Source organism: Centroberyx gerrardi, chromosome 2, assembly GCF_048128805.1.
Source record: "Centroberyx gerrardi isolate f3 chromosome 2, fCenGer3.hap1.cur.20231027, whole genome shotgun sequence".
Classification (NCBI taxonomy): Eukaryota; Metazoa; Chordata; class Actinopteri; order Beryciformes; family Berycidae; genus Centroberyx; species Centroberyx gerrardi.
In genome coordinates this window covers 25,035,619-25,061,354 of record NC_135998.1, presented here as the reverse complement: position 1 = coordinate 25,061,354, position 25,736 = coordinate 25,035,619, and the positions used below count along the sequence as shown (strand labels likewise).

At 40.5% G+C, this 25,736-nt stretch overlaps 2 protein-coding genes across 2 annotated transcripts; one reads left to right on the top strand and one right to left on the bottom strand.

Annotated features, from left to right (window-relative positions):
* The first annotated feature begins 82 nt into the window (after positions 1-82).
* c9 (complement component 9) lies at positions 83-3,961 on the top strand. Its single transcript, XM_071915162.2, has 11 exons — positions 83-156; positions 272-362; positions 903-1,056; positions 1,159-1,300; positions 1,622-1,760; positions 1,921-2,148; positions 2,330-2,570; positions 2,734-2,865; positions 3,069-3,244; positions 3,477-3,711; positions 3,804-3,961. Exons 1-11 carry the CDS (start codon positions 83-85, stop codon positions 3,959-3,961), a joined length of 1,770 nt encoding a protein of 589 aa, XP_071771263.1.
* A 7,559-nt stretch (positions 3,962-11,520) lies between these two features.
* Positions 11,521-13,907, bottom strand: LOC139924192 (growth arrest-specific protein 1). Its single transcript, XM_071915165.2, has one exon. The coding sequence runs from the start codon at positions 13,421-13,423 to the stop codon at positions 12,641-12,643; it is 783 nt and encodes a 260-aa protein (XP_071771266.1). The 5' UTR covers positions 13,424-13,907; the 3' UTR covers positions 11,521-12,640.
* Between the last annotated feature and the right edge of the window lie 11,829 nt (positions 13,908-25,736).

The window sequence follows — 25,736 nt, the reverse complement described above, 5'->3', positions numbered from 1 at the left end:
AATCATTGACAGAGTGGTGGTATGTAAGTCTTAGACTTAGACGTACTACACCATTTACCTCTTTATAGTCCACAGCTTCATCATGAGGACTGCGGTTGCTCTCCAGCTGGGCTTCTGTGGCCTGTGTCTGACCCTGGCTCTTCTTGGACAAGGAATGTATGTATATGATCTATTTCATTTACACAGCAGCAGGGGTGATTTTTCAATCACCTACCAAGGATCTAGGTATATTAGACAGAATTCATTGCCTCACTTCATATGTTAATTTTAGGGGAGTCCAAGTTCTTGATCCACCATCTGTGACTTGTGTATGGAGCCGCTGGTCAGAGTGGAGTCTGTGTGATCCTTGCACAAAAATTCGAGTGAGTCAATTAAAGCTCTGGTGCCAATGGAGAGACTGTATGATCAAACTTTGTAGCAAATATAAGCAAATATATTGATTAAAATGTTAAGTACTGAAATATTTCTAAAATATTATGAATTGAGAGAGATGAGTAAATGAACATACCAAAAAATGTACCTTGAAACTTGTCAGTTTCTCTCATGGAGGGTCATTCTTTAAAAAAATTACAACTTTTTCTGATAATTTTGTTGCTTGTCAAAGAACATATCACTGGCTGTTGTCACAACACAAATTTCTTCCAATGGGAGATAGGCAAAGCAAATCCTGGGATTTGAAAGCCTTGGAAAAGAAAGAGACAAAAATACATAAACAAAAACTTTTCAGCTTCGCTAGATTGTTTTGTTAGTTGAATATAATTTTGAAACATATAAAGCATATTTACCTCTAGTGTTTGGGTTGATTTCTCTTTTAATGTTGATGCTTTGTTTACAGACTGATGTGAATGTTTTTTTCAGCCAAATGCAATATATTTATCTAAACCATTTGTGTGGGTTCTCAGAGGCGTTCTCGAGGTATAGAGACGTTTGCTCAGTTTGGTGGTGGGTCGTGCCAGGGAGCACCACTGGGGGAAAGTGAGTCATGCACGTCAGATGCTGAGTGCGAACTGCAGCCGCCTCCCGTGTGCACCGACACAGAGTTCCAGTGCGAGTCAGGTATAGCAGCCACCTTATGTCTCTCTTTATCATTTTAGGCCCCATCATGAGTTGAACATGCATCATCCCCCCCCCCCCCCCACCCCCCCTCTCTCTGTACAGGCTCTTGCATCAAGAAGAGATTATCATGCAACGGGGACTATGACTGTGAGGATGGATCAGATGAGGATTGTGATCCTCTGCGGAGACCCTGTGGCACAACAGTCATAGACAGCAATGAGCAAGGCAGGACAGCAGGATATGGGTGAGAGCTACTTTACTACAGGTTGTCAACAAGGAGATTAATCTAAGAGTCAGTATATAAGGAGGTAAAACAGAGGGCTTGTTTGATAGTCACATCCATTTTAATTAGTGTTAGCAGTGGTAGCACAGAGTCCCATAAACATTACATCCCAGGGGAATGCTAAGCAGCTAATTCAATAAAAAAATGCTTTCTCACAATTTGCACATATGTTGAGTGCAGGCAACAACACATTGCAACAGTTAGTCAGTGAGACATAAATTCAACAATGCATAAATAGGCATAATTTATAGCCTTAAACTGGCCAATGTTTTCATGCACCAGAATCAACATCTTGGGCGCAGATCCTCGAATGAACCCCTTCAACAATGATTACTTCAATGGGAGATGTGATAGAGTAAAGAATCCAAACACTGGGCAGCTCAACAGGCTCCCCTGGAATGTTGGGATACTCCACTATGAGGTTAGCCAGTACTATGTCTGTGTAGGTGTGTGTGTGTGTGCATGTGTGTGTGTAAAATGAAAAAATTAGATAAATAATAATAAATGTCAAGGAGGATTCTGGAAATCCTGCCTACATCACCAGTCCAACCATAACACTTTGGCACCACATGTCTTTCAAGACTCTTGCTGAAGAAACATTTTCTAGAGAGATCTACGAAAACACACACAGCCTTCTGAGGGAACTGCTGCACGAGATCACTTCTAAAGTTGATGTCGGACTTTCCTTCAAATTCACTCCCTCTGAGAAGTCCATGGCCACATCTAATGCGTCAGGAACTGTGGGAGCTGACATAAACTATGAGAAGACAAAAATGATAAGGGATGTCTCCGAGTACACCACCATTAAGGTAAATGTCACACACTGAATTCACAGAGAAATCAGCTGCAGACATGACACAACCTTTGCATGTCACGTTTCTCGCATGGCTTGAAAAAGGAATCTCTGAATGTTTGATTGATCAAGAATACTTCAGAATATACATTCCATCTGCACCTGGATTTGCTAATTCTGCACTCCTCCACACTCAGAACAAGAGCTTCATGCGGGTGAAGGGCAGAGTGCAGCTGAGCACCTACAGGCTGCGTTCCCGTGAGCTCCAGGTGGCAGATGAGTTCTTGGAGCATGTCAGGTCTCTGCCTGTGCAGTATGAGAAGGGGATTTACTTTGCCTTCCTTGAGGACTACGGAACTCACTACACCAAAAACGGGAAGTCCGGTGGCGAGTATGAGTTGATCTATGTTCTCAACCAGGACACCATCAAGGCGAAAAGTACGTGTATGCCAGCCTGTTGAAAAAAAAATGTTGTCACTTATTTTGTCACTTTTTAGTTTTTGTCACTTATTAGGCTTTGATTATCATTTCTGTATACTGACTACATGAAAAGTGATGCGTTGTGCGCTCAACCTTTTAATCCCTTTCATGCTTATTGCAGAGTTGACAGAGAGAAAGATTCAAGAATGCATCAAATTAGGCATCAGTGCAAACTTTAACAGCGGCGCTGGGGCTGAAGTAGAAGGACATGTTAAACCCGAAGATTGTGATAAAGTAACCACAAAAACCGAAGGTCTGCTCTTCCTGCTTTACCTGATCATACTCCTTAGTAATGTCTACAACTTTTTTTGACTTATTGCACACAAAGATGCATGGACATGGTACACACAGTTACACACATACTATGTAAACACACACACACAAACTCAAATTGTGATGAATAATGTTATAAATCAACAGAAGAAAGTCACTGAAACCCCTCGTTACTCTATGCAGATGAAACTTCAGGAAAAGCACTGGTGGACAAGGTGATGACATCAGTCAAGGGAGGTACCCTAGAAAGTGCTGTTACTATGAGGGCCAAATTAAATCAGGATGGACTAATGGACATCGCTACCTATCAGAACTGGGCCCGGACAATTGCTGATGCCCCCGCACTGCTTCACAGTGAGGTAGGAGCAACACCAAATAACATAATAACATACATTATGTCTGTCCTTTATGGGCTTAGAGGTAGGCAAAGTGAAGATATCCCAGTGTTATTAGAGATGTTCCTCTATGATGACTGAATGATGTTTTTCATAAGATTGCCATGAGCTGGTTTCCACACTACATATAATATACATTTTCTGATGTCACATTCCACCAAGTGAAATGAGCCACATCTTCTGTCGTCCCTTACAGCCAATGCCCATCTATTCATTAATCCCACTGGACATGCTTGATGCTAACAGCAGGATAGCCAACCTAAAGCAGGCCACAGCAGACTATGTGGCAGAGTACAACGTGTGCAAGTGTAATCCCTGTCAAAACGGAGGCACCCTCGCTCTGCTGGATGGAACGTGCATTTGCCTGTGCCCTCAGCTGTATGAAGGCTTGGCCTGCCAGAATCTCATGACTGATAAATCTGCCAGTCCTGGTAAGAGAAAATGATGTGGAATTTGAACACGTGTATCATATCATGTCTTTTCCCTTCGATTTGCTAATTTGGGCAATGTACTCCGTTTACAGGTCCGGCACCCACTGTTGTTCAGGAAGGTAACTGGTCATGCTGGTCTGGTTGGTCTGCCTGCACTGCAAGCAAACGCATCAGGAGGCGCAGCTGCAACACAGAGGGTGTCACTGGAGCCTCCTGCAGAGGAGAGAGCATCAGTGAAGAACACTGCTAAGCAGATAGACATCCATTTAACACACACAGCCTCTCTTTCTCTCTCTCTCTCTCTCTCTCTCTCTCACTCACACACACACACACACATACACATACACATACACATACACACGCCTTGTCTGTGTCCAATACAGAGATAAAAATCTAAAAAGACTTGGAGTCATGCCCAAATTTGCTATGGCATATACAGTATAAATACAGAGAATAGGGCCATCTGGAGGTCAGTAGTGAATAATGCAATTCATAAAACTACAGCTGTTTTTTCATGTGATAAGATTTCTATTTTTTTGTTATTTAAAACTGTAATGTGGAATTCATTTGAGTATATCAGGTATGTAGCATAGGGTCTTGGAGGCTAGGATTTAGTGATGGAAAATAATCTCTGTGCAACTTTAAGAATCCACTATACCCCAATACATGGTTCTTTTTCGTACAATGTTTACAAATGAACAAACTTAACAAATAAATAACAGCTCCAAAACAAGTTATGAAGCACATGTTCAGCTGTCAATCCTTGAAAGGCCTTCAACCTTAATGTAACTGTGTTGCCACAAGGGGCACTATACTCTGGAATTAGTCTCTACTATAGTTCATCACTAGATACACTTTTATATGTGCATTATGCCTCCACCAGTAATGTTAGATACAATCTTATATTTGCACTATATTACTACCAGTGTTAATGTAAATGCCTGAGCCCTTCTATTTTTTTTCAATTCAATTCCTGTAGCTATATAATGGTTGCTATGATACAAACTAATGATACAATAAAACAAGTTATATGTAAGGTGTAACAGCCAATTCTCTAATTGAGTTAATTTTACACCCCACAGCATGTACAGAAAAACAAGAGTCCATGTCCTATTCAATAATGAACAATACTTATATACATACATACATACACACATATACATTTCCACTTTGGTTCACTTAAAATAGTGTTGGATAAAGTATGCATTAATGTGCTAATAACTCATCTTTAAAAACATGGCCACATTCCAGCCGGCTGTGCTGTGGAAATGAGAACCAGATGAGCAGAGGCGGTCTGCGAGGACTGGATGGAGAGAGAACTGACACACAGGACACCAGAGACAGCTGGTGGAGGAAGACATTAATCGGAGATTAAGGTGTTGAAGATTAACAGACGACACATAGGATTATAGGATATCTAAAGAAAATAGAATACACATATAGAAATATGTGTATTCTATTTTCTTTAGATATCCTATAACCGAGAGGTCACAGGTTCGATCCCCACAACAGGCAGTGTGTCTGTTAAAGTGTCCTTTTCACCCCTCTGGTGAAAATTCTTATATATGTGAGTCTTAGATAGACATGTCAAGAAACAAATTCCTAATTAAACTGTGAAATATGGTGACTGAGTGTCCTAAAGTCCATGAAAAAAAAGTTGATAAAAAGGCCAAAGCCACGATTTATAACACCTGTCTTTTTTTTTCTTTTTTTTTACTGTTTTCTTTTTTTTCCCTCTTTTCTCTTTTTGTGTCAAATAGTGAAGCTGCTTAATTTTCTTTTTCCTACTCTTTGCACATACTACTCTGTCCTCTGTTCACAAAATTATTACCATTGGGCTATTGCTTTAATGCTTGTGGATTAGCTCTCACAATGGGAAAAAGGCTGAGGATGAACTGTGATATTTGCTTAGTTCAACTGGCTTTGATTTCCCTGTTTGCTCTTGGATTTAAATTGAGTCATTTAGCGTCAACACTGCAGGCATGACTGGAGATCCTCGTGCCCGAGCCAACCTTGTAAAGCAAACAGTGAGAGTGAGACGGCGGAGAGTGTTTAAGCCGTGTAAGTACTGCCACAGCATTTAAATACAATAATCAGGGACATGCACAGCCCTATGCAGAGGAAGTTGCTCAGTCAACAAAAAGAAATACTCCCCCTGTGCCTATTTTAAAAGTCAAATTTTTTCTTACTTAATTACTTTTTTCTCACTTGTGTTCAAGCCTATAGCAATGCCATGTTTAAAACAGTGGACTGAGCAAAGCACTGCGGTGGCTAATTATTGAGCCCAAAGATAGCCTCAAATAAATAATATAATAATAATAAAATACTTCAAGAAGGCCACAAACCACATACTAACAGCTAACAGCAGCATTGTTTTCTGCCAGTATTGAATGACTAGATTTCTCTGTGAACTGAGAACTAACATATGGACTAGACAAGAATAGGTAGCAGGGAATAGGTGAGGAAGGGTCACTTCTAAGAGCTTCAGTAAATGCTTAAAAAAAATCCACTCAGGTGTCCTGGTGGTTCAGTTGGCTAAGGTGCATATAGGTTCAAATCCAGCTTGGGACCTTTGTCATCACCCTCTCTCTCCCCCCCAATCTATCCTGTCTTCCTCCACTGTCCACTATCAATAAAGGCAAAAATAATAATTAAAAAAAACATTAACTCAGAAAACAAGCTTACTGAATGTTGTTTTTGGTGATAGTTAAATTCAAACAAAAGAAATGTATGCTCAAAATGTGCACTTTATTTGATGGAGGGTAATCTGGCAGGTGGTCATGCATTGATTGGATCCTATTTGTGTACATGCCACTAATGCAGAGTTGGAACTGAACGTGATTTCATCAAGTACACTCGCCATTTATCTGTTTCCTATTTCGTATCAACTTCTTGAACTTGTAACTTTAAACTGACCCACTGCTCCCTCTGATCTCACAACTATCTTAACAACTCTCTCTCTCTCTCCATCTGTCTATCTCCCTTTCCCCCCTGTCTTTCTCTCTCTGCCTCTCTCAAATAGTGCGATAGTTTGTTTTCTGGGTATAACACCTCCCTCTCATCACTTAAATAAAGAGAGAGGCATTAAAGTCCAAAAGATTGAGGGGGGAGGGGGGGTTGTTGTGATGAATGCATACCTAAGAACTAGCCACTGGGGGTGGTGGCCCCTGGCCTTCAGGATGTCAGGATAATGAAGTAAAGCTTGGGGACCCCATTGAGCTCCGAGGAGACCCCATTCACTCTGGACAGCAACCCAGCCTCGACCCATTATCTTAGGCTAAAATGTTTTGTTCTTCCTGCACCCTTCAACATAACGGTTAGCACAAAATGATGAACCCCTCTTCATCGATAGACTGCCCAGATCTCTGTTTGCTCATGTTTTCTTATTTAATCTATAAACTGAGTGACCAATGAACATGTGAAACCTGGAAGACGACTTTCAAACTATATTTGAGAATGTGATGACATTGGCACATAAGAAATGGTTTTACAAATGGGAATACCACATTTGCCATTTTAGACACATTTAATGGTAGCATGGCCTTGATATTCAGTGGGAAATCAGCTGAAATCACAAAAAATCATACAAATATATGCATTTTTTTTAACCGCAGACAAATGTATAAATTATATCCTGCATCAATGATTTCCTCCTTGCAGAAACAAAAATATTTTAGATGATTTTTAAAGCTCATCAAACAACTCTTTAGGAAAAAAAAGGTTGATGAAGAAAAATTCAGTTCATGTAACTTCACAAAATTTTTACTCCAAACTCAAAATTCTTTACTTTGCAGATTTGCATTTCCAACTCATTGATCACAAGGTACAGGAAAATGAATTCTAAGTTCGCTTTCAAAATGCGAGCCATTGCTGTCTCATCTCATAAACACATAGCCCTCGCTTTCAGAGAAGAAGAGGTAAGGGATATTTCTTTAACACAGGCCCCTGAATGGTGTGAAAGGAGCCCCCTCTTTCTTCTAAATGTCTGGACGCGGTTGGAGTCGCCCCCTCCCCACTTCCCCGGGTCACTAAAGGCATTGATGTTTTAGAGGGTTGCTACGGCAGATTACTCCGCACAGCTGTCCCAGCACCGTGGAAATGAAGTTATGCCCCTTGTCAGCAATGTTTTGTGTTCCCCCCTCCTCCTGTTCTTCCTAGGCTTCCCTCGCCCCCGTGAAAAATTCGCACCATTGCTCTTTGGCTGGGCCGCAGGAGGGAAACACAGGAGGTGCCCCATGGAGGATTCCTATATCCAGCCGTATCCCACATAGGGAAAAGTTATCTGATTGGTTGATTGAATATTACCTCTCTGTATCTGCATCGTTATCATTATTCAGAGAGGCCTGAAATGCACAACATTCAACCCAATCCAGCACCCCCCAACCCTTCCCCCCTTGGCCCTCAATCATAAATCAACCCCTCCCCCACTCTAAACCTTTCTCACCTCTCCTAATGCCGAGGGTACCGCCTTCCTCCAATGCACCCCCAACTTTTGTGGCCCACTAAGGTTTATTCATTCCACTTGGCTATGGGTGAGTTTGTTTATTTTTAGTCAAAATTGAGTTGCAGCTCAAGTCTAATGGTGTGTTGTTAGTAGTGGTTAAAAATGTTTCAGCAATTTAGTATGGTGTATTAACCAAACAAAAAGTAATGTGCTTAATTATGAGTTGACATCTTGTTTGAATTCAGCAAAAGTAATCCCCATATTGGATGAACATGAAAGAATAAGATAATATGTCAGAATCTCTGCGATGTAGATAGTGCCATAGCTATATTATCACTATATTTGCTTTCAAAGTACATTTTGTGGCTCAGGCATCTGACCAATTGAGACTAACTGTGGAGCAGGAGAGCTTCACTCTGTGTTGCCAGTCAGCTGTCGCTCACTGCCGCTGGTTCGGTGGGTAGTGAAGGGAGGAAAGAGACGGGCTAAGTGCGGTCGTCTTCCTGTTTTCCTTCCTTCCTTCTGCCGCGGCTTTAATTTCAACAGATATAAGGTTTCCAACTCGGGATCAGTCGTTACACAGGTGTATAGAATCAAACTTTTCTTTGAGACTTAAATGTTGCTTTACCCTCTTTTTCTTTTTCACCCTTTTCACTCCATCTCTCTTTGGGTTCACATGATGCAAACATAAATATAACTGGATTAGAAACGTTTCCCTTTTTTTTTCTTTTTTTTTTTTAAAGTTCTGGGAGTTTCAAAATAGGCGAATCAGTCAGCAGAGGAATTTTAAAAACTTTTTTGCAAGTTCCACTGGGGCTTAAAGGGAGGGAGTGATTTCATTGCTGCTGTTGCTAATCTATTGAGGACCAATGAAAACAAATTGAATTGCAAAATAGACCCAAATCATGTTCTCCTCTCAAAAGTTAAAGTTGTAATACAGATCCTAGAATATTTTTTTATACATTGACATAATGGCCAATGAATACTGAATACTATACTACACAATACACCAGTATCCAGTTAGCTTTAAAGAGATCAACTTAAGACTTTAAAAAAAAATTACATATAACCTTTAACATCACTGTCCTGAGTGAATATTGGCTGGACAATCTACATAAAGTAAGACTACCAGTATGCTTTTGCTTGGAGTAACCTAGAGGATGAAGAGGTGGGGGTGGGGCAGAGGGGCGGTTGGCCAGGCAGCAGTTTGAGTTATGATGAGGCAATTTTAATGAGGTTCTGGTCCCTGCAGCAAAAGCCCCTGTTGACTCTTTTCTGTTTCCGCATGGGAAAAAATAACTTTCCTATTTTCCTCCGGTGCCAAAAGTTAATTGAAAACATTTCAGGGCAAAGTATGGTCTGGGGCCCCCATATGACTCTCATCCCTTCATTATCCTCAACAATAATAAAGAGGCATTACAATTATTAATGGCTGGAGCAGGGGCCTGCTCTCTTAAAGTGGCAGTGCTTTCTTTTGCGTCTCATAACAAAGGCCCATAAATGCATTCGACACATCACTTTTTTTTTTTTTTTTTTTACATTCACTGCCATGGGAAGCCCTAATATCTATAACTTATATTTTGGACTGTTCAAAGCTCATTTATTGGCCCTTAGCTTTAGCTTATTTATTTCATAATTGAGTGAAGAATGAGTGCTACAGAAAAGGTGTTGCACTGTGATATATAAACACCAAATATTACACTTCAGAGAGAGAAGGCATGTGTTTGAATCCTGTCTACAAACATACTTGGAGTGCTTTTTAGCCATTAACAATCCATGATTAGAGAACTAACTGTTATACAGATTACCAGTTGTTTTGATGGTGAATGTAACACCCAACGCTAGTGTTGAGAAATGATACTAACAGCAATATGGACTCAGAGAAAAACATATCTCAGTTAGTTTGGACACTCACTAACTCTTTTATTTTCTAAATCAACTGAGAAGAAAGTGGCAGTTGGAACAAGCTGAGACTGAACTTTCTCACGTAACTCCCTCTGTCTTCCTCTGGGACAGTTGTCTTCTCATGCTCCCCCACTCCCTAAAGTAGTGACAGGGACACAGAGTGAATGAAGTGCCCCCACATTGTGCCGCTCCACCATTGTGTATTTTGCATTTCCATGACAGAGGTGCCACTCGACTTCTCCTCCAATCAATGGGCTGGAGGGCTATACATCTCCTTCGCTTGAGAAACACCATGGCTGCCGTCAGTGGTTTCAAGCCCCATTATCACGAGTGAAGGAGCGTACACCAGCTCTTTTTTAAGTGTTAAGAGCTGAATGACTCATAACACAGCTAGGCACAAGCATGTAAACAGACACATGCACACACACACACACACACACACACACACACACCTACACACACACAAACATTCTTGTTATTAGTGATATGAACTGTATTATATAATCAACAGTTCTGGTCTGCACCTCTGATTGAGACATGTTCAAAGCTGTTGTAAAATATCCAATAAAAGCACATCTGCCTAACAGTTAATTTAAATATGAATGCACTAACTGGAAATCACCGCTTATACTGTTACTTATGTTTTTACTTAGCAACCATTTAGTTTAGCCACTGTTCAAGAACTGTATTGCTTGGTGGAAGATAAACATTTAGTTATTATCGTTTTATAAAAGCAATATGCCACCTGATGCAATGCTTTACAGAGATTTTAGAACAGGTAAAACTCTGCCTCCTAGCTGTTCTGAAAACATTGTAAAGCCCTGCCTCTCATGGATCATTAATGCATCTAATCTGGGTAGATTCCAAATAGAGCTTCTTTGGTTTTTCCCTACAGGAGAGCTGTGATTGGAGAAGAACCATTTTGGATGTTGGCCCTTTTTAAGAGGTATTACATGCATGGTTCTATCTGTCACTATCACAAATAAAAAGGAATGATAAGGAAACATCTGAATGCAAAATGTATGCCCATCCTACACACTTGAGGTCCAAAAAACATGTTAATGTGAAATGGCTTAAGTTTTAAAGTTTCTCTGCTCTGGATTTGGTCCCAGAACCATCTGATGGTCACTTGATCATCTCTACTGACCTGCTGTATCACTTTGGCAGTCTTGATCCAGCAGATTTTCTTAGGAGAGGCAAAGCTGTAGTACTGGCCTTAGTGTCACTAGGCATGGTAACTCAGCACATTTGAAATAAAAGGCATATTTTCCCATACATTTTTTTTTCTGTTTTTTCTCTTGTTTGTATAGAAACAGAATAACAAGAATAGCTTCAATTAACCACAGATAATAGATTTTAAGTACTTAAGTGAAAATTAAATATTGCCTTGCACTTCTTTAATCTGCACAGACTCAATCTTTCAAAAAAACATGAGATAGATAAAAGTTCAAAACAGAGCCACACCATCTCACCGAAAATCATTTTGAAACTCTTATTTATTTAATGTGCATACATTCAGAGGAGTGTGTTTGTAATGGCCACTTAATATCTCCATTCACCCAAACACTTCTTTTCTCTGTGTGTCTGTGCGAAGACTTCTAACAAACACATGGGGCGAGGATAAATAAACGGACCAAACCCTTCTTGGCTCCATTTGTGCTGCAGTCCCCGCAGGGAGGGCTCTTTCTTTCTTGTGTTTGAACAGTTCTGAGGAATTAACAGTTTATACCTTATACAAACATTTATGTTTACAAGGTCACAAGTATCAATCTAGGAGCTTTTCTTTTCAGATGCCTTATTTGCCCTAGGGTTTAGACAAATTTCAGTGGCTTACATCAACTTTGGTTTTTAATGAAGGGTTTGTGGAGAAAGTCTTGGTGCAGCTGTCAAAAGAAAGCTGCCCCGCTGTAACAGCCTGCTTCTAATATGGTCACATAATGGTGGTGTAAAACAAATATAAAGACTCTTAGGCACTTTTAGAGAAAACATATTTTCCTTATTCTGTGGTCACATAATACACTAAAGATAGTGAGGCTTTACCTATTCCTCTACAGTGCAAATCTCTTAGCATCGATAAACAAATATTTGGAAAAAAAACAAAAACATTTTATACAATATACTGTACAATTTACCTTTATATAGCTGACATACAAAAATAAGCTCCTTCAAATTTATCAGACTGACTCACTATTTGAATGTGAAATGTGGAATATAACTTGAATAGCCTATACTCAGACTGATCCAACCAGACTAATGTCATTTGCATGATAGGCTACTAATTAACAGACAGCCTATGTCCTGCCAAATTATTTTAACGGATTTGTGCAAATCTAACCCAAAGTTTAGTATGTAGACTTAAATTGACCAAATGCCGTCTAACACTTAATAGTCAAATGAATGTTATTTCCATGACCAGAATGACATAAGCTCTATTATTAATAACAACAAAGCAGAGAGTAGAGTCCAAGTGGGGTGAGGTGTCGTGATTGTGGCTGTTAATTCAGTCCTCAAGTTTATTTTAAGGACAGGCCAACACCAAAGCCCATGACTGTTTCTTTGCTTTGTCCTCGAAACAGCTTTTCAGATAAATTTTAAAACCAAGATGGTGGTCACGACATTTAGTACAGTCTGACAGGGTCGGGAATCGCTTGAGTTTTCCACGATTGTATTATCGTCCAGGTCGAAATAATCATCGTCAAGATCCTCTTCAGAGTCTGGAAAACCACTACCCGCGAGCCTGTCGTTTGAATCGTAACAAAAAGTTTGCATGCTGACTTTTATGTACTCGCATATGTTCCTCTCTGTACCATCACACACGCAAGTGTCTAGCTGCTGTGCTTTCGGTATGGAGCGCATACCAGCTATCACTCTCCGACACCCGTCCGAGCACCGCTCCCCTCCGAAAAGTTTGCGGCAGTGAAACAAATAGTCCCTCATCGCTGAGCTACATGGCAGGTCTTTCTCACACTGGCGACGGGCTTCGGTGCAGCCCATGTTGCTAGTCCGGGGCAGGCACGGTTCAATGGCTCGCTTGGTGCTCCTGCACACCGGGTCTGAAGCGCAGTCGCAGTCCTCCAAAGCAGGCCCGCTCTCGGTTAGGTTGAGTTGAATGAGAGAGGATATGCAGTGGCTGGGACACTTCTTACGATCCCCGTTGATAACAGGCGCACAGGCGTAAAGATATTGATCATATGCGTAATGGCACTCTGGCTCTCTGTGGCACTTCATGATGGCTTGCCAGCAGACCAGCCGACGACCATGGTTCGGGGATCCGACACAGAGACCGATGAATATGATGAACACACTGCATAACAACAAAAGCGATGTCCTCGTCCGCTCCATCAGCATGGCAAAACTTGCCATTTCGACGGAGAGTGAAACTCAAAAATGCCAGACTTCAGCATAAGGATCTGAGTAATTCCATTAAACTGCGTCAAAAAGTAGGTTAGTCCACATCCATCGTTTCATCCCATGTCATAGTGACTGACTAGAAGTCGCTGAGGCGCCATAAGTAAGCAATAGTTACTCGAGGATGGCCATAGCGAGCCAACACACACTCTCGCAATGTGCTAGAACAATTAAAACTGAAAGTTTTGTTGCACGACTGCAGACGAGTTTCAATGTTGCTGCAAAGTATCCAGTTTTCACCAGATCCAGTCCAATTCACACGCGTTGTTATCCCCACACAGACAATTTGAAGTTTTTGAGAAATCTTTCAAGTCTTTGCAGCGGTACGTCCAGAAAAAGAGAGTCAAGAACCCGGTCGTCCTTGCCAAACTATTTCACAAATACCAGATGGTCTTATTATTAAAGTTTGGCCACTCAAACGCCTTCACGTCCATCCCGCATCTCCTCAGTCCGCCTGCAGCGTAGTAATGAGGCTGTAGTGATGGACTGACTAGGTTACTGCAACCACCATGTCCCATTGGTCCAATCGACTGTTGTGATTTTCTCGTCATTCAAGGGCAGTGACGCAGGGCGCTGTTTTAAACTTGACCAGTAAACTAGGAAGGAAAAACTTAATGCATTGATTTAAGCATACAATTGTATTTACTTTATGAAGTCGACAATAGGAAATGTATGAAGGAAATAGGAATAGGAAATCCTATCCAATCCCATTTTCCTATTTCTTTTGTTTGTTTTGTTTTGTATTGATTTCTTAAATGGAAAACAATCCTAATGAGTCTAAATCCTATTGATAGGAAATTCCATTATGAAGGAAATTCAAGACAGATTATATCTCCTTTTTTTTATTTTTATTTTTTATTTTTTTTAAATGGTTATTTTTAAAAAGCTCACAAAACATTTGTCACTTTTGCTGTTCAACTCACACTTCCAGTATCCACTTAAAATCTTAATCTTTAATTAGTTGTGGATTATGGTTTTGTAATCCACATTGGCCAATGAAAAAAGTTTCTGAAATACTGGAGTTTTACATGCACTGTACTTCTCTGCAACATAAACATATTCCTAATTACACTATCCCAAAAAATGCATATAAATGATGTAAAGTTTAACTACCATGGTCTGAACCTTGAATTATTACTCATCACTCTGAAGGTGACGAAGCAGTGTCTTTGGCAAACATTGGCATTGTGTTGCTTCCCTATATGGAGAAATGACAGCTGTTATAACACATGCTGTCCCCCTGTCTTACGCTTTCCACCATGAAATGTATTTACACAAGCCTTAAGGGTCCTGCTATGTTGCAGCATACTTGTGAACGCAGCACGGGCACATTTGCACATGCCAATAAAGACATGACAGCTCAGAGGCTAAAGAGATATAATCACCAGTTGAGAAAGTACCAGAAGCCTTAACATGAAAAAAAACAAACAAAGAAACCCACAAAAAAAAAGCACATTGACTGTCTATAGCTTACTCAGCTGTGCAAGTAAGCGAGTAGTGTGAAACCCTAATTACACTACAGCCTTACCTTTTGGTAAGGGTATTTCCTATTTCCTATTGTTTAACAAAACACTTTACAGGCAAAGAGTGTGAAGAGGAACAACAGCTCCAGACACGAGGCACGTAAACAAACACTGAGCGATCTGCTTGAAGCCGCTGTGACTGAACACAGCTCAGACAAAGGGTCTGCGTTTGCTCCATCCTCCTCACCAGTTGCCTGCAGTCCAGTTCTTGGAAGGGGCCACGAGGCCAACAGAAAAAAACACTCAGTCACTCAGATAGCTCTGCTCTTCTGACCCCGTCAAATCACTACACTATGACCACAGAGATCTGGCAGCTCTCCGGGGACCCTTGGACCCCCGATTCCAATTAGAGAGATTAGAGCGGATTCAAGCCGAGTGCAGGAGAGTTCTCAGCCCTTCGACTCAAACACCACTACACCTCCACAACCCCCCCCACCCCACCGCCCTATCACTCCAGCTGGCATACCAGAGCAACAGTCCTACTGGAGAGTCGGTTTATAGCAACATCAAAGAGGAGGTTATCTAGAAAACCCCTAACTGGTGAATTGCGCAAGGTTCTCCATTAACTACAAAGAGCCAAACATGAGCTTAGAGTCGAAAGATAGTGCTCAGTAACGACGGATATGGGTGCTGTATCACTGCTGTGGGCTATATTTCCCTACATGTTGATTTGTTTTGTGCAGAATCTGGGTACCTCTAATCTGGGCTCCATACAGAATCACTCTCATATGCCCATCTGATGTGCAAGACTTGTGAGAGATAGCAGTCTATTATCTTTTATTAAGCTTTCTTTTTGCACACACTGAAGTGTTCACACCCTGTCCATACTTGCACTTCACTTTTAAGAAGTAGTGCATAATGCATAGCAGAACCAAAATCCCATCAGTGTTGGACGACAGCCAGACAGGAACAAGGGCCAGATTCACTCGAGCCAGCGTGTTTGTATGATGGAGCAGGCAGCTGCTCTCCCCCTTACTGTACCCCTTAAATTACTCTAATACGTCACTTACATTCTTCACTTTTATACCTAACTCCATTCTCAGATTGTTCCAAGGCGAACACACTGAAGATAAATGTAAGCCCAGTCCTCTGTTACTGTTACAGTTCAGTATCCTCCATTTGTTTCAATGGAGTTCCTCCGGATCTGAATCCTGTACATGCGGTTGCTCGTGGCGACTTGCATATAATAACGATTCCAGAATTGGAATGCGGTTCTCAAGAATAGATTCACAAATACTCATGCAGAGACAGACATGCTCTTCAGTTTGTCTCCACTGCTGTCAGAAGTCATTACACACAAGCTGCTGTGCCAGAATAATTCACTGAACTTTTGCATTCAAGTGCTTCCAAGCCCAGAGAGAGAGAGAGAGAGAGACAGAGAGAGAGAGAGAGAGAGAGAGAGAGAGAGAGAGGGAGGGAGGGAGGGAGAGAGAGGAGTCGATATTAAAAAGCTGCCAAGTGTTTTCCTCCCTGCACTTATTCATGTTCCTGTGGCTCATGGAAACTGCTGTTAAGAATGTCTGTCTCACAGATATGCTGATATTCTTTCCTCATTTTAAGAAGTGGAATTCACATCAAATATGACTCCTCCATATATCCTTTTGTGAGAAGGAGAAAAACAACTTTTGTTGACCCATGCACACTCGTATGATGAAGACAGCAGAGAATTGTAAGCCTTTTTTTTAATATGTTCCCATTATCAATCAAGTCAACAACATGACATTGCAGTTAAAGTGGTTTGTTGTCATGGTCTTACAGCCTGTAGCCTGTGTTCTCATCAGTATTGCTGGCTCTCCTCATGCTGACTTCCTTGACTCCAGCATGCCCTGTGCTGTTATCACACCAGAGATGTTCTGGGATGGTACCACATGTTCTGAGTGCATCCCTCCAGGGAAGCCAAGCACCAGGAAAAGGATTTGGCTTTGAACTCATGGAAGAGAACAGAGCCACAAGTTCAAGCATCGGTCATCACCAAGCACAGTTCTGGCCAGAAACATCAACATGTGTAGCCAAGACTACTCAGAAGGTTGTAACCATGGCTTTCAGGAGTTCCCTAATCAGGAGCTGTAGGCTGCTCAATGTCAGGTTAGACAGCTAATAGGTCCAGCTCAGACAATGCTTTTACTTAAATATATTGGTTTCACTCCAGAAAACAGAATTCTGCAGGAAACAGAAGGGGCTGTGAAATAGATTGGAATGGAGAGTTTAAATCCAGACAGAGGGCCAAACCCTGTTTTTGCCATTACCAAGGAGGGCGAGGGATAATGGGTGCTGTAGTAGATTAATGGAAGCTGCAGTAAAATCTGTTTTTTAAGGAACAATGGATTACATACCAGGGTCTACAGTGTAGGGGTATTGCACAACACTGATCTGGTAATGATAATAAAGTAAATTTCTCATCATGTCTGTTTTCTTATGAGGACTGTTTCTCTTCAGTGCAAATGAACCCAGAGGTAATACCACTGAGGAGACCTGTGTCTCACAGGGCGGTGTGTATTACAAGAGAAAACGAAACTCTGGGGCAGAGCAGAGAGGGGGATTTAGATTTTGTTTGAAACGTGACCTTTCCTCCCCTCCCTTAACTCTGATCATGTATCTCTCCGAAAGGAAATAACTGCTCAGGGACAGATATGCCACCAGGACCCCAGCACAGAGAAGTCATTGTTTGCTAGATCAAGGCCATAAGAGGCAACCTGAAACAGAAAATTACTGCTCAGCATCAACTGATGAGATTTGAACAGAAAAAAAAGGGAGAACCTTGTGCGTTGAATGATTGTAACTTGGTCATTGAGGAAAGTAAAAAAACTTTAAGTGGAGCCATTATGAACAAGACTGAAACTCATAGGAATTGTTTGTAATAGCTCAGACCTTTGATCAGTGCTACTGTAGTCTTGATGAGCATAAATACAAGCAGTTTGATCATACAAAATCATCTTTGCTGTGGCGCACTCACTCTTCATGTGAGGGTGTAATGACTATTTATGCTAACCACAGAGTTTACAGTTAAGGATTGCTGGGGATGTTGCCAAGGGAAATGGGTTTGGATGTCAAAGGCACACAGTCCTCTCAATATCTGAGCCATTCAAAGATGTCACAGAAAAAAGAAATATGGGATATACTGCTTAGACACCAGAACTTCAGTGTCAATAATTGGACATATTTTGCATTTATGAAATCAGCTGTTTAGTCAAACGAGATTATGTTTTTCAAAAAATGGATCATATATCTGAGATACTTACTAGGCAGAAGGGGCCAGTGTGTGATTATTAGTCTGTAAACACACACACACACACACACACACACACACAATTATTCTATGCACCCAGAGACCAAGAGCACAGAAAAAGCAGGATGCTAGCTTGCCAGGACCTCATTTCCAGGGTGCGTTCTGTAACTCAGTCCCCCTGGCCCCCTGCCAGTGTGGGCCACATTCTCAGCCCAATCTTTAAGGCGTAGCCGTTGTTTCAGGAGACAGAGAAAATGAGATGTGACCCAGGGCTTTCCTGACATTTGCCTGAGTAATCGCAATGCTGGAGAGACACTGAAGACGATGTATGAATAGTACGCCATTGTTCCCAGATTATGTCGCTGGTAGCCCAGAGAGTAACAGTAGTACTTCAGGCTAGACACAACAGGAAATATGTTTGGGCTGGTTTATGCCATTTTGGTGTGCGTCTCCCAGCCTCAGTAAACTCAAAATTGGTACAGTTGTGCTATCTGACTGGTGGGCAGCAGTTGTAAGATTGTATAAATCAATAGCATCCTCTGTGTCTTCTAACTCAGTGATTCTCAACCTTTTTCATATCAAGGACTCCTAATTTAGTCCACATTAGGGCTACAGACCCCCATTTGATGAGACTGGTAGAGAGATAACAGTGAAACTATGATCAAAATAGTCATTCTTCTACATTCTCTAACTGTGTTAACTTCTTGAAAATGAAATAATGCTGAAGTTTTACAATTCATAAATTTGCTGGGGACCCCCTGGAACCCCCTCAAGGACCCCTGGTGGTCCCCGGACCCCACATTGAAAACCAAAGATGCCAACAGTTTAAGGCCCATCAACTACTAACACAGCCACAGTAGACAGAGGTGTACATCATTCCCACTCAATGTAAAAGCAGACCAATTTTTGTTTAACAACATAACATATAACATATGTGTTTCATGTCACTACTCGATGAAAGTCATACAAACATATCTAAGAACATCATTCGATATGTTTTCGTTCATGTGAATGAATGGGCCTGCAGTTGGGTGTGCAGATTATTGCTATTCATATTAACAGTTATTGTTCTTATAACCCTTAAAATCACAAATATACTATAACAGAAGAAACACTTACTGTAAGCTCATAACGATTCTGGTGGATATACCACAGAGGAGGCTGTCTTCAGAGACAGTAACCACACACACACTCTTAATCTAAACACACCACCCTACGCAATGCACAGCACCACTGGTGGTCTGGTCCAACTGTCGTCACTCCTGGCACCATAGAATAAATCAAGATAATCTCATAGTTCACTTTTTGTCACTTCCACACACACAAATACTACAGTTGCTGTTTGAACCCCCCCCCCCAAAAAAAATGAACAGTAAGAAAATCAACCTTCTTGCAAGATACAGAGTTCAGAGCCCTGGATATTTTCCCTCTGGGCTTGTCCAATCTCTTCAGCTGTTTGATGATTAGAGTGAGCGGCAGCAGCAAGGTGGTCTGGCTGAGGAAGGGAGAGGTCTCTCTCTCTCTCTCTCTCTCTCTCTCTTTCCCTCTGTGTCTTGTCTTCTCCCCAGTGAGGGGAGAAGACAGGAATTCAATGATTCTATACGACCTGTGGATGACCACTATAAAGTGTGTTTTGCCTCCTTATCTGTGTAATATCCATGTGAGGTGATAGCTCTGTGAAGATGGGATGGAGCATCAGACAGAGGTTTTACTGATTCAGTATAACTTATGTGCTGTAGATTTAACCATCACACATACACACATGCTCTTAGGAGAATGCATTTTGTCATGATGCACTGAGATCCATTTTGTGCTACTCGAGTTCTTGCTATTGCTCTTGCATAGCTATCTGGACATTATCCATAACAACTCACACATAATCATTCAATGAGGAACAGATGGATATTTCATAAAGAATATTTGCTATCAAAGGTAGACACGAGAGAGGCACCTGGACTGGCTCCATGCACTGCAGGCATTAGTGTTGCCTAGTAACGAGAACAACTTTGGACAAAACATTTCACTTACTAACTCTTGATTTCTGTGGATGCCCCGTGCCTCTTAAACTGCTGCATGTGTTTCTCCATCCAATTTGGCTTCCAAAGGGGTACATTTGTTTTATTCCACTGTTAGACTAGGTTTTTCCCCTTAGTAACAGAAAACTTTCCTGATGAAGGTAACCAGAGCGTTAAAGAGAGATTCTTAGACAGGCACTGAAATGTCAGTGTGAATTTGAGATGCTGGGTGTGGAAATATGAAATGCTGTCTGTGATATAGAGGTACAAAGGCAACTTATAGATGGTGTTATCACTTGAATAAGGAAACTAGTTCTCCAGAAGTGTTCTCCAGACCTCTTTCAGGTGCAAATATGGGTCCATTCTGGAAGAAGGAGTGGAAGACGAGTATTTAGATTAGCTTAGCTCCAGCCAGGGTGGTCCGGGATACAGAGTTTATGTTTAATTTAAACACAGCTACCCCTCTCGAGATCTGTGTCCTGTCACAGTGGTAGGACAAGCCATGCTAATAATTTATAGGACGATGAGATCACTGGGCAACGTCAGGCCCAATATGTCGTATGGTGGCTGAAATGACAAACCCTGTATGGTACGCATGCTGGTTACAACAGTTGAAATCTTGTTTATGAGGGTAATCAATATTGGAATATAAATTATCCGCTTAGTTTGCAATCATATATTATGGGGCATTTTTGGATTTGTGTTAATTAGCTTTTTCTCATCCATGTCTTCCTCAAGCCTGCTTCATGACAAGAACACCCCAATTAAAAACATGCATGCGCTTTTGCCTTGAAATAGGTCGATGCGTCACTGTGGTTCCAGAGGCCTCATGACAAAGAGCCATTTAGGTTATCTCTCAACAAAATCTAACCAAATCTTAATGTTCCACTTCCACCAGTGACCAGTAAACTCCTGCACTTTGTACAGGAAGATAGACCATCTGAGAAGAGTGTGTGCATTAGCAATTATTGTGTTGTTTTGGGTCAATTTTTGTTGTTATTCTTTATTTTCTGAATAAGCACATAATGTTGTGCTTATCCTGAAGTCTTTTGTGATCGTTCCTTCCAATCAGCACCAATGAAACTAAGCTGCAGGGGAGTGGGGGTGTTGGGAAGTTGTTGATGGAGTGAGCTGTCGCTCACACAGACACACAGAGCCCCACCACCATAACACTCCTCATCAGAGTGTAAAGTAAACAGAGCCTGTCTGGACATGGACTTGAAATCAGTCAGAAGTGTAGGGCTATTACAGCAGGCAAAGACAGGTACTGACCTGTCAGGCTATCCATGACAGAAAACAAAAAATGTTGCCCCAACCAAATAAAACAAAATCAAAACAAAGTATGTACTTTATAATGTATTTGTAATTATACATTACAAAACAATATTTATTATTTAAATGAACAATTGCTTAGTTTACAGTGGCAAAGCATTTTTGCAAAAAATATGCTAATTATATATTATATAATATTTTCTGGGCTAAGGAACAACCATACTGTCTCCATAGTGGAATGAAAACATAAATAAATTATCTTTTCCATTGTCCAAAAACTCAGGAAAAGTTTCACCTCTGCTGCTTTATACCCTTAAGCAATCCTCAATCTGCCATTTTCCTGTTTGGCACATAAAAAACCCACTGAATTAAATGTAATTGTCTGACAGCGAGCCAGCTAGATGTAACTTGATGTAATCTTGTTAATGATGAAAATTATGACAAAGACTACAGTGTCTCTCTGTTCTGTATTTCTGTAAGTTTATGCTTACAAATTAGAATAAAAGTATTCCTTTGTTTGTACAACAGTGTTGATACCAATCAGCAGTCTCTCTCACTGCCTTCTCTCAACAGTTTACACAGAGACACAAGAGTAAAAATTCATATTTGAATAATCTGATCATGTAATTAAAACCCAAACCTGGAATCATCTGCCTTTGTCCATCATGGCTCTGTACACGCACGTGTACGAACACACATACACACACAGAGAGAGAGAGAGAGAGAAACACACAGTAGCAGGAGAAAAATAAACAGGCTGGTTTTGCTTTCCCTGCAAAATCTAAATATTGACTCAGTAACCTATAATCATACACAGTCTGAACAAAATCGAAATAAACAAGCGTGTCTGTATGTGTAAGCGGGTGTCTGCGTCTCACACACAGACACCCGCTGTGTGGGCATTTAGCTATCTACCACACACAATAAAGAAAATCATTCAGGTTTTTTTTTATTGGATGCCAGACAATATGGATTACATCCAGCACATTGGAACTAGATAAATTATTCTTTATTCTCACTCTATACAGAAGAGGTCTTTTGAAAGGACGGCATTGGGCTTTCAATCTCTACTCAGGCATCTGCTATCAATTCACATAATTTAACTTTCATACTGTATGAATCACATGAAAAATCTCACATCAAGAGACTTTCAATTGCCAAGACTTAAAAAGAAGCAATAAAAATTCCATTATGTTCTCAGAGGGACTTATGTGTTGCAATGCCAAGTTTCCAAGTGGATATTTGACATCATACTGTAATAACAGCCATTGATCCACACAATCGTGTGTGTGTGTGTGTGTGTGTGTGCGTGTGTGTGTTTAAAATAAGAGAAAGGATACCAATGCAAAAAGAAGCCACAAAGTTGTTAAAAGCTCTTAAAGTTTCATATCAGTCTGTCAAGCTATATTATTTTATTTATGAATGTGTTTTTTTCTTTGCTGGACCTCACTGCACAACAACCTCAAAGATACAGTGTGTGTATGTTGGCCTTCAAAGCACTGTTGTTCTGTGGACCATAACGACTGCTTGCCCAAATAAACTACTATTGAATGAGGCTTTTGAGTTGCTATTGGACCTTTTCTCTTTTCTCAGTGAGTCTTTATGGCCCATTAGTGCTGTGGCAAACCTAAAACATTTCTGGTCCTGCTAGGGCCTGTCAGGGTGTGTTGCTGATGCCAGAAACAATCAGGGGCTAGCAAGGGACTGCAGTGCCTGAAAGAAAGGAAAACAGTTGATTACTGACTGATTACTGTGGTTGAATAGATGCTCCTCTTTTCTTTGACTGTATGTCCACTCAGGTGTGAGTTTATTGTTCTAATTAGAGGACAATAACAATAACAAATTCCCAGAAACCTTAAAACCTTAAAACCTCCAAAATCAAAATCAAGGGATTGGAAGCACCTTACTTGTGCAACGTCAAAATATTTATTAAAGCTTCAAAAGCACATAAATGAACAATAGCGCATAATGAGATGAACATATAGGCATGTATAACACGTTTCGAGCTCAGTGCTCTTCCTCAGGCAGCATTGTGTTGCCTTAGACATAATATTAGATGTCATCTTAAAGACAAAACTGTCCTTTCTCTGATTTATGCACTGGTTTGCCAGAAATCAAAGACTATTGTGATGTTCTGTGCAATGGTGTGATTGAAGATTAAGAAATATATAGCGGCTTTTCAGAAGACTTATATACTGCAGCCAGCTACAAAAACAAGTAATTTTGCCTGAACTATTATATTTCTAATTACTTTGAAATAGAAGAAGAATTTAGAAGAATTTTTGAGCACAATCCTGGTCAGGGTCCATTGCTGAGAGTACAATATTAATGAATGTATTAATTAATTATTAATCACAAATAGCTATTAATATGTGTTGTTGAATGTTACGTAAATGTGTACATTCCAAAGGGCACTACGGTGCCTAAAGTGCACATTCCTGCTGTGTAAAGTTTTGTACAGATGTTCATGAGCAATTAAACATTTTAAATGTACGAACTTACAGTAAGAAGTTTGTGCTAGTGTTTGCTGACAAAAACATCAAAGTTGTAAAGCAAACTTAGCTCATTTTACTGTGGAATATCGATATATTTCAAAATGTCTTTGAATTTGATTGTGTTCACAATTGTTGAATTGTAATGAAATAAGCACTGATATACATGTCATATTATTATTCATAAAACCTCTTTGGCCCTGACAATTAAGTTTGAAGCTTTAAAGTAAATTTATGGTTGTGTTAGGTGAGATAAGATGAGCAGTAGAGCCAAGGTTTATGGCTTTTAAACACAGATAAGACTTGTCTCATGGGTTAAACAGTAATCTGTTAACGATGGCCTCTGCTAGCCTTTTAGTAGGAGAAGAACACTGTTTCTATTGGCCACAAAAAGATGATGATGATGTCTGCTAAAATGTATACCACATTTGGTGTGTCTTTAAAGGCCCTAAATAAAAATGGGAGGCTGGAGTAAAGCACAGAAGTAATTTGAAACAATGAATTGCCTTCATGCATTAATGCTTTGATACCAAGGTCTAATGACAACCAAAAATGTTTTTGTCCTCAATTATTAAGATTTAATTATATATGGAGTATGGATTTTAAATGATTATTATCTAGTTTAGGTTGAATATGTAGACAAAATAAATGCTAATGGTAAAATAAGCACATGTAGCACGCTTTACCGGATATCTGACCTTCACTTAGTTGTTGAATGGATTGAACCAATCAGAAGTAGGAGTTGCCACATGTAAACAGCCCCCTGGAAACACCCACTGTGGTACTCGACTTCAACTGTAATTAAAGTTTTGCTATTTCCTATGGGCACACATGCCCACACATCTGACTTGTAAAATATATGTTTCAAGCACAATTCCTGAAGATTTTTGATATCGACACATCTTTTTAATTAGCCACTGTGCCAGACTCTCATTGGGTCAGACGACCCAAATTTGAGTCATAGCTTGCATAGCATTCCATGGGTCTGACTCGTCGGGCTATGGAGAGATGAAAGTTGAACGGATATATTGTTGAACATTTTTTAGAGTTCATGTCATCCTTCTCTTGTTTTCGGAACTTGCTAACAACTCTCTCTCTCTCTCTAAACTATGGGGACAGATATGAGCGTAGTTCCGGTCAGGGTTCTGGTAACATACTCCCAAGCATAGGCTGCCCTCAGACTCTAATTGAATGTCACAGACATGCACTGTTATCTCATTTCAAGTCTGCACTTTTCATGACAACTGGGGTTATGTAAAGGGAGGTGATTTTCCTTTGGAAACGTTCAAATTTCCGTAAAAAATCTTCCATATTAGAAAAATAAAATCTTACACATCAGATAAAAGCTGTTTCCATAAAACTGTCCAAACTCTCACACTTCCATGTTAAGTATGTCAAACTCAAAGGACTGACATGCTTATTTAGAGCAACTTCACACATTAGCAAATTTTAACTTCAATATACAGAAATCCTGTAACGGCAGTAAACTTCACACAGCACACTAACCCTAATCCATGGCTGCGGCATGCGGCATGTTGTCGGCATGTGAGTGTTGCAGGAAGGGGAAAGAGGTCAGGCTTCGCCCCCTTAGCCAATATATCACAGTTAGAGGGTGAAGCCTGACCATTTTACCCCTCCTGCAACACTTGACTGTTAACCATACTGTGCAATTAAGTATGCCAGTTCTCTTTCATAGCATTCATTTCGATGTCTCACCATGGGGATGCGCCCACTCGGAAG

Excerpts from the sequence above, each read along its gene's own strand:
- c9 (XM_071915162.2), top strand. The coding sequence starts at position 83 with ATGAGGACTGCGGTTGCTCTCCAGCTGGGCTTCTGTGGCCTGTGTCTG. Across the intron at positions 157-271 it reads GCTCTTCTTGGACAAGGAAT|GGGAGTCCAAGTTCTTGATC; the intron begins GTATGTATATGA and ends TGTTAATTTTAG. Across the intron at positions 3,245-3,476 it reads CCGCACTGCTTCACAGTGAG|CCAATGCCCATCTATTCATT; the intron begins GTAGGAGCAACA and ends CGTCCCTTACAG.
- LOC139924192 (XM_071915165.2), bottom strand. The coding sequence starts at position 13,423 with ATGGCAAGTTTTGCCATGCTGATGGAGCGGACGAGGACATCGCTTTTG.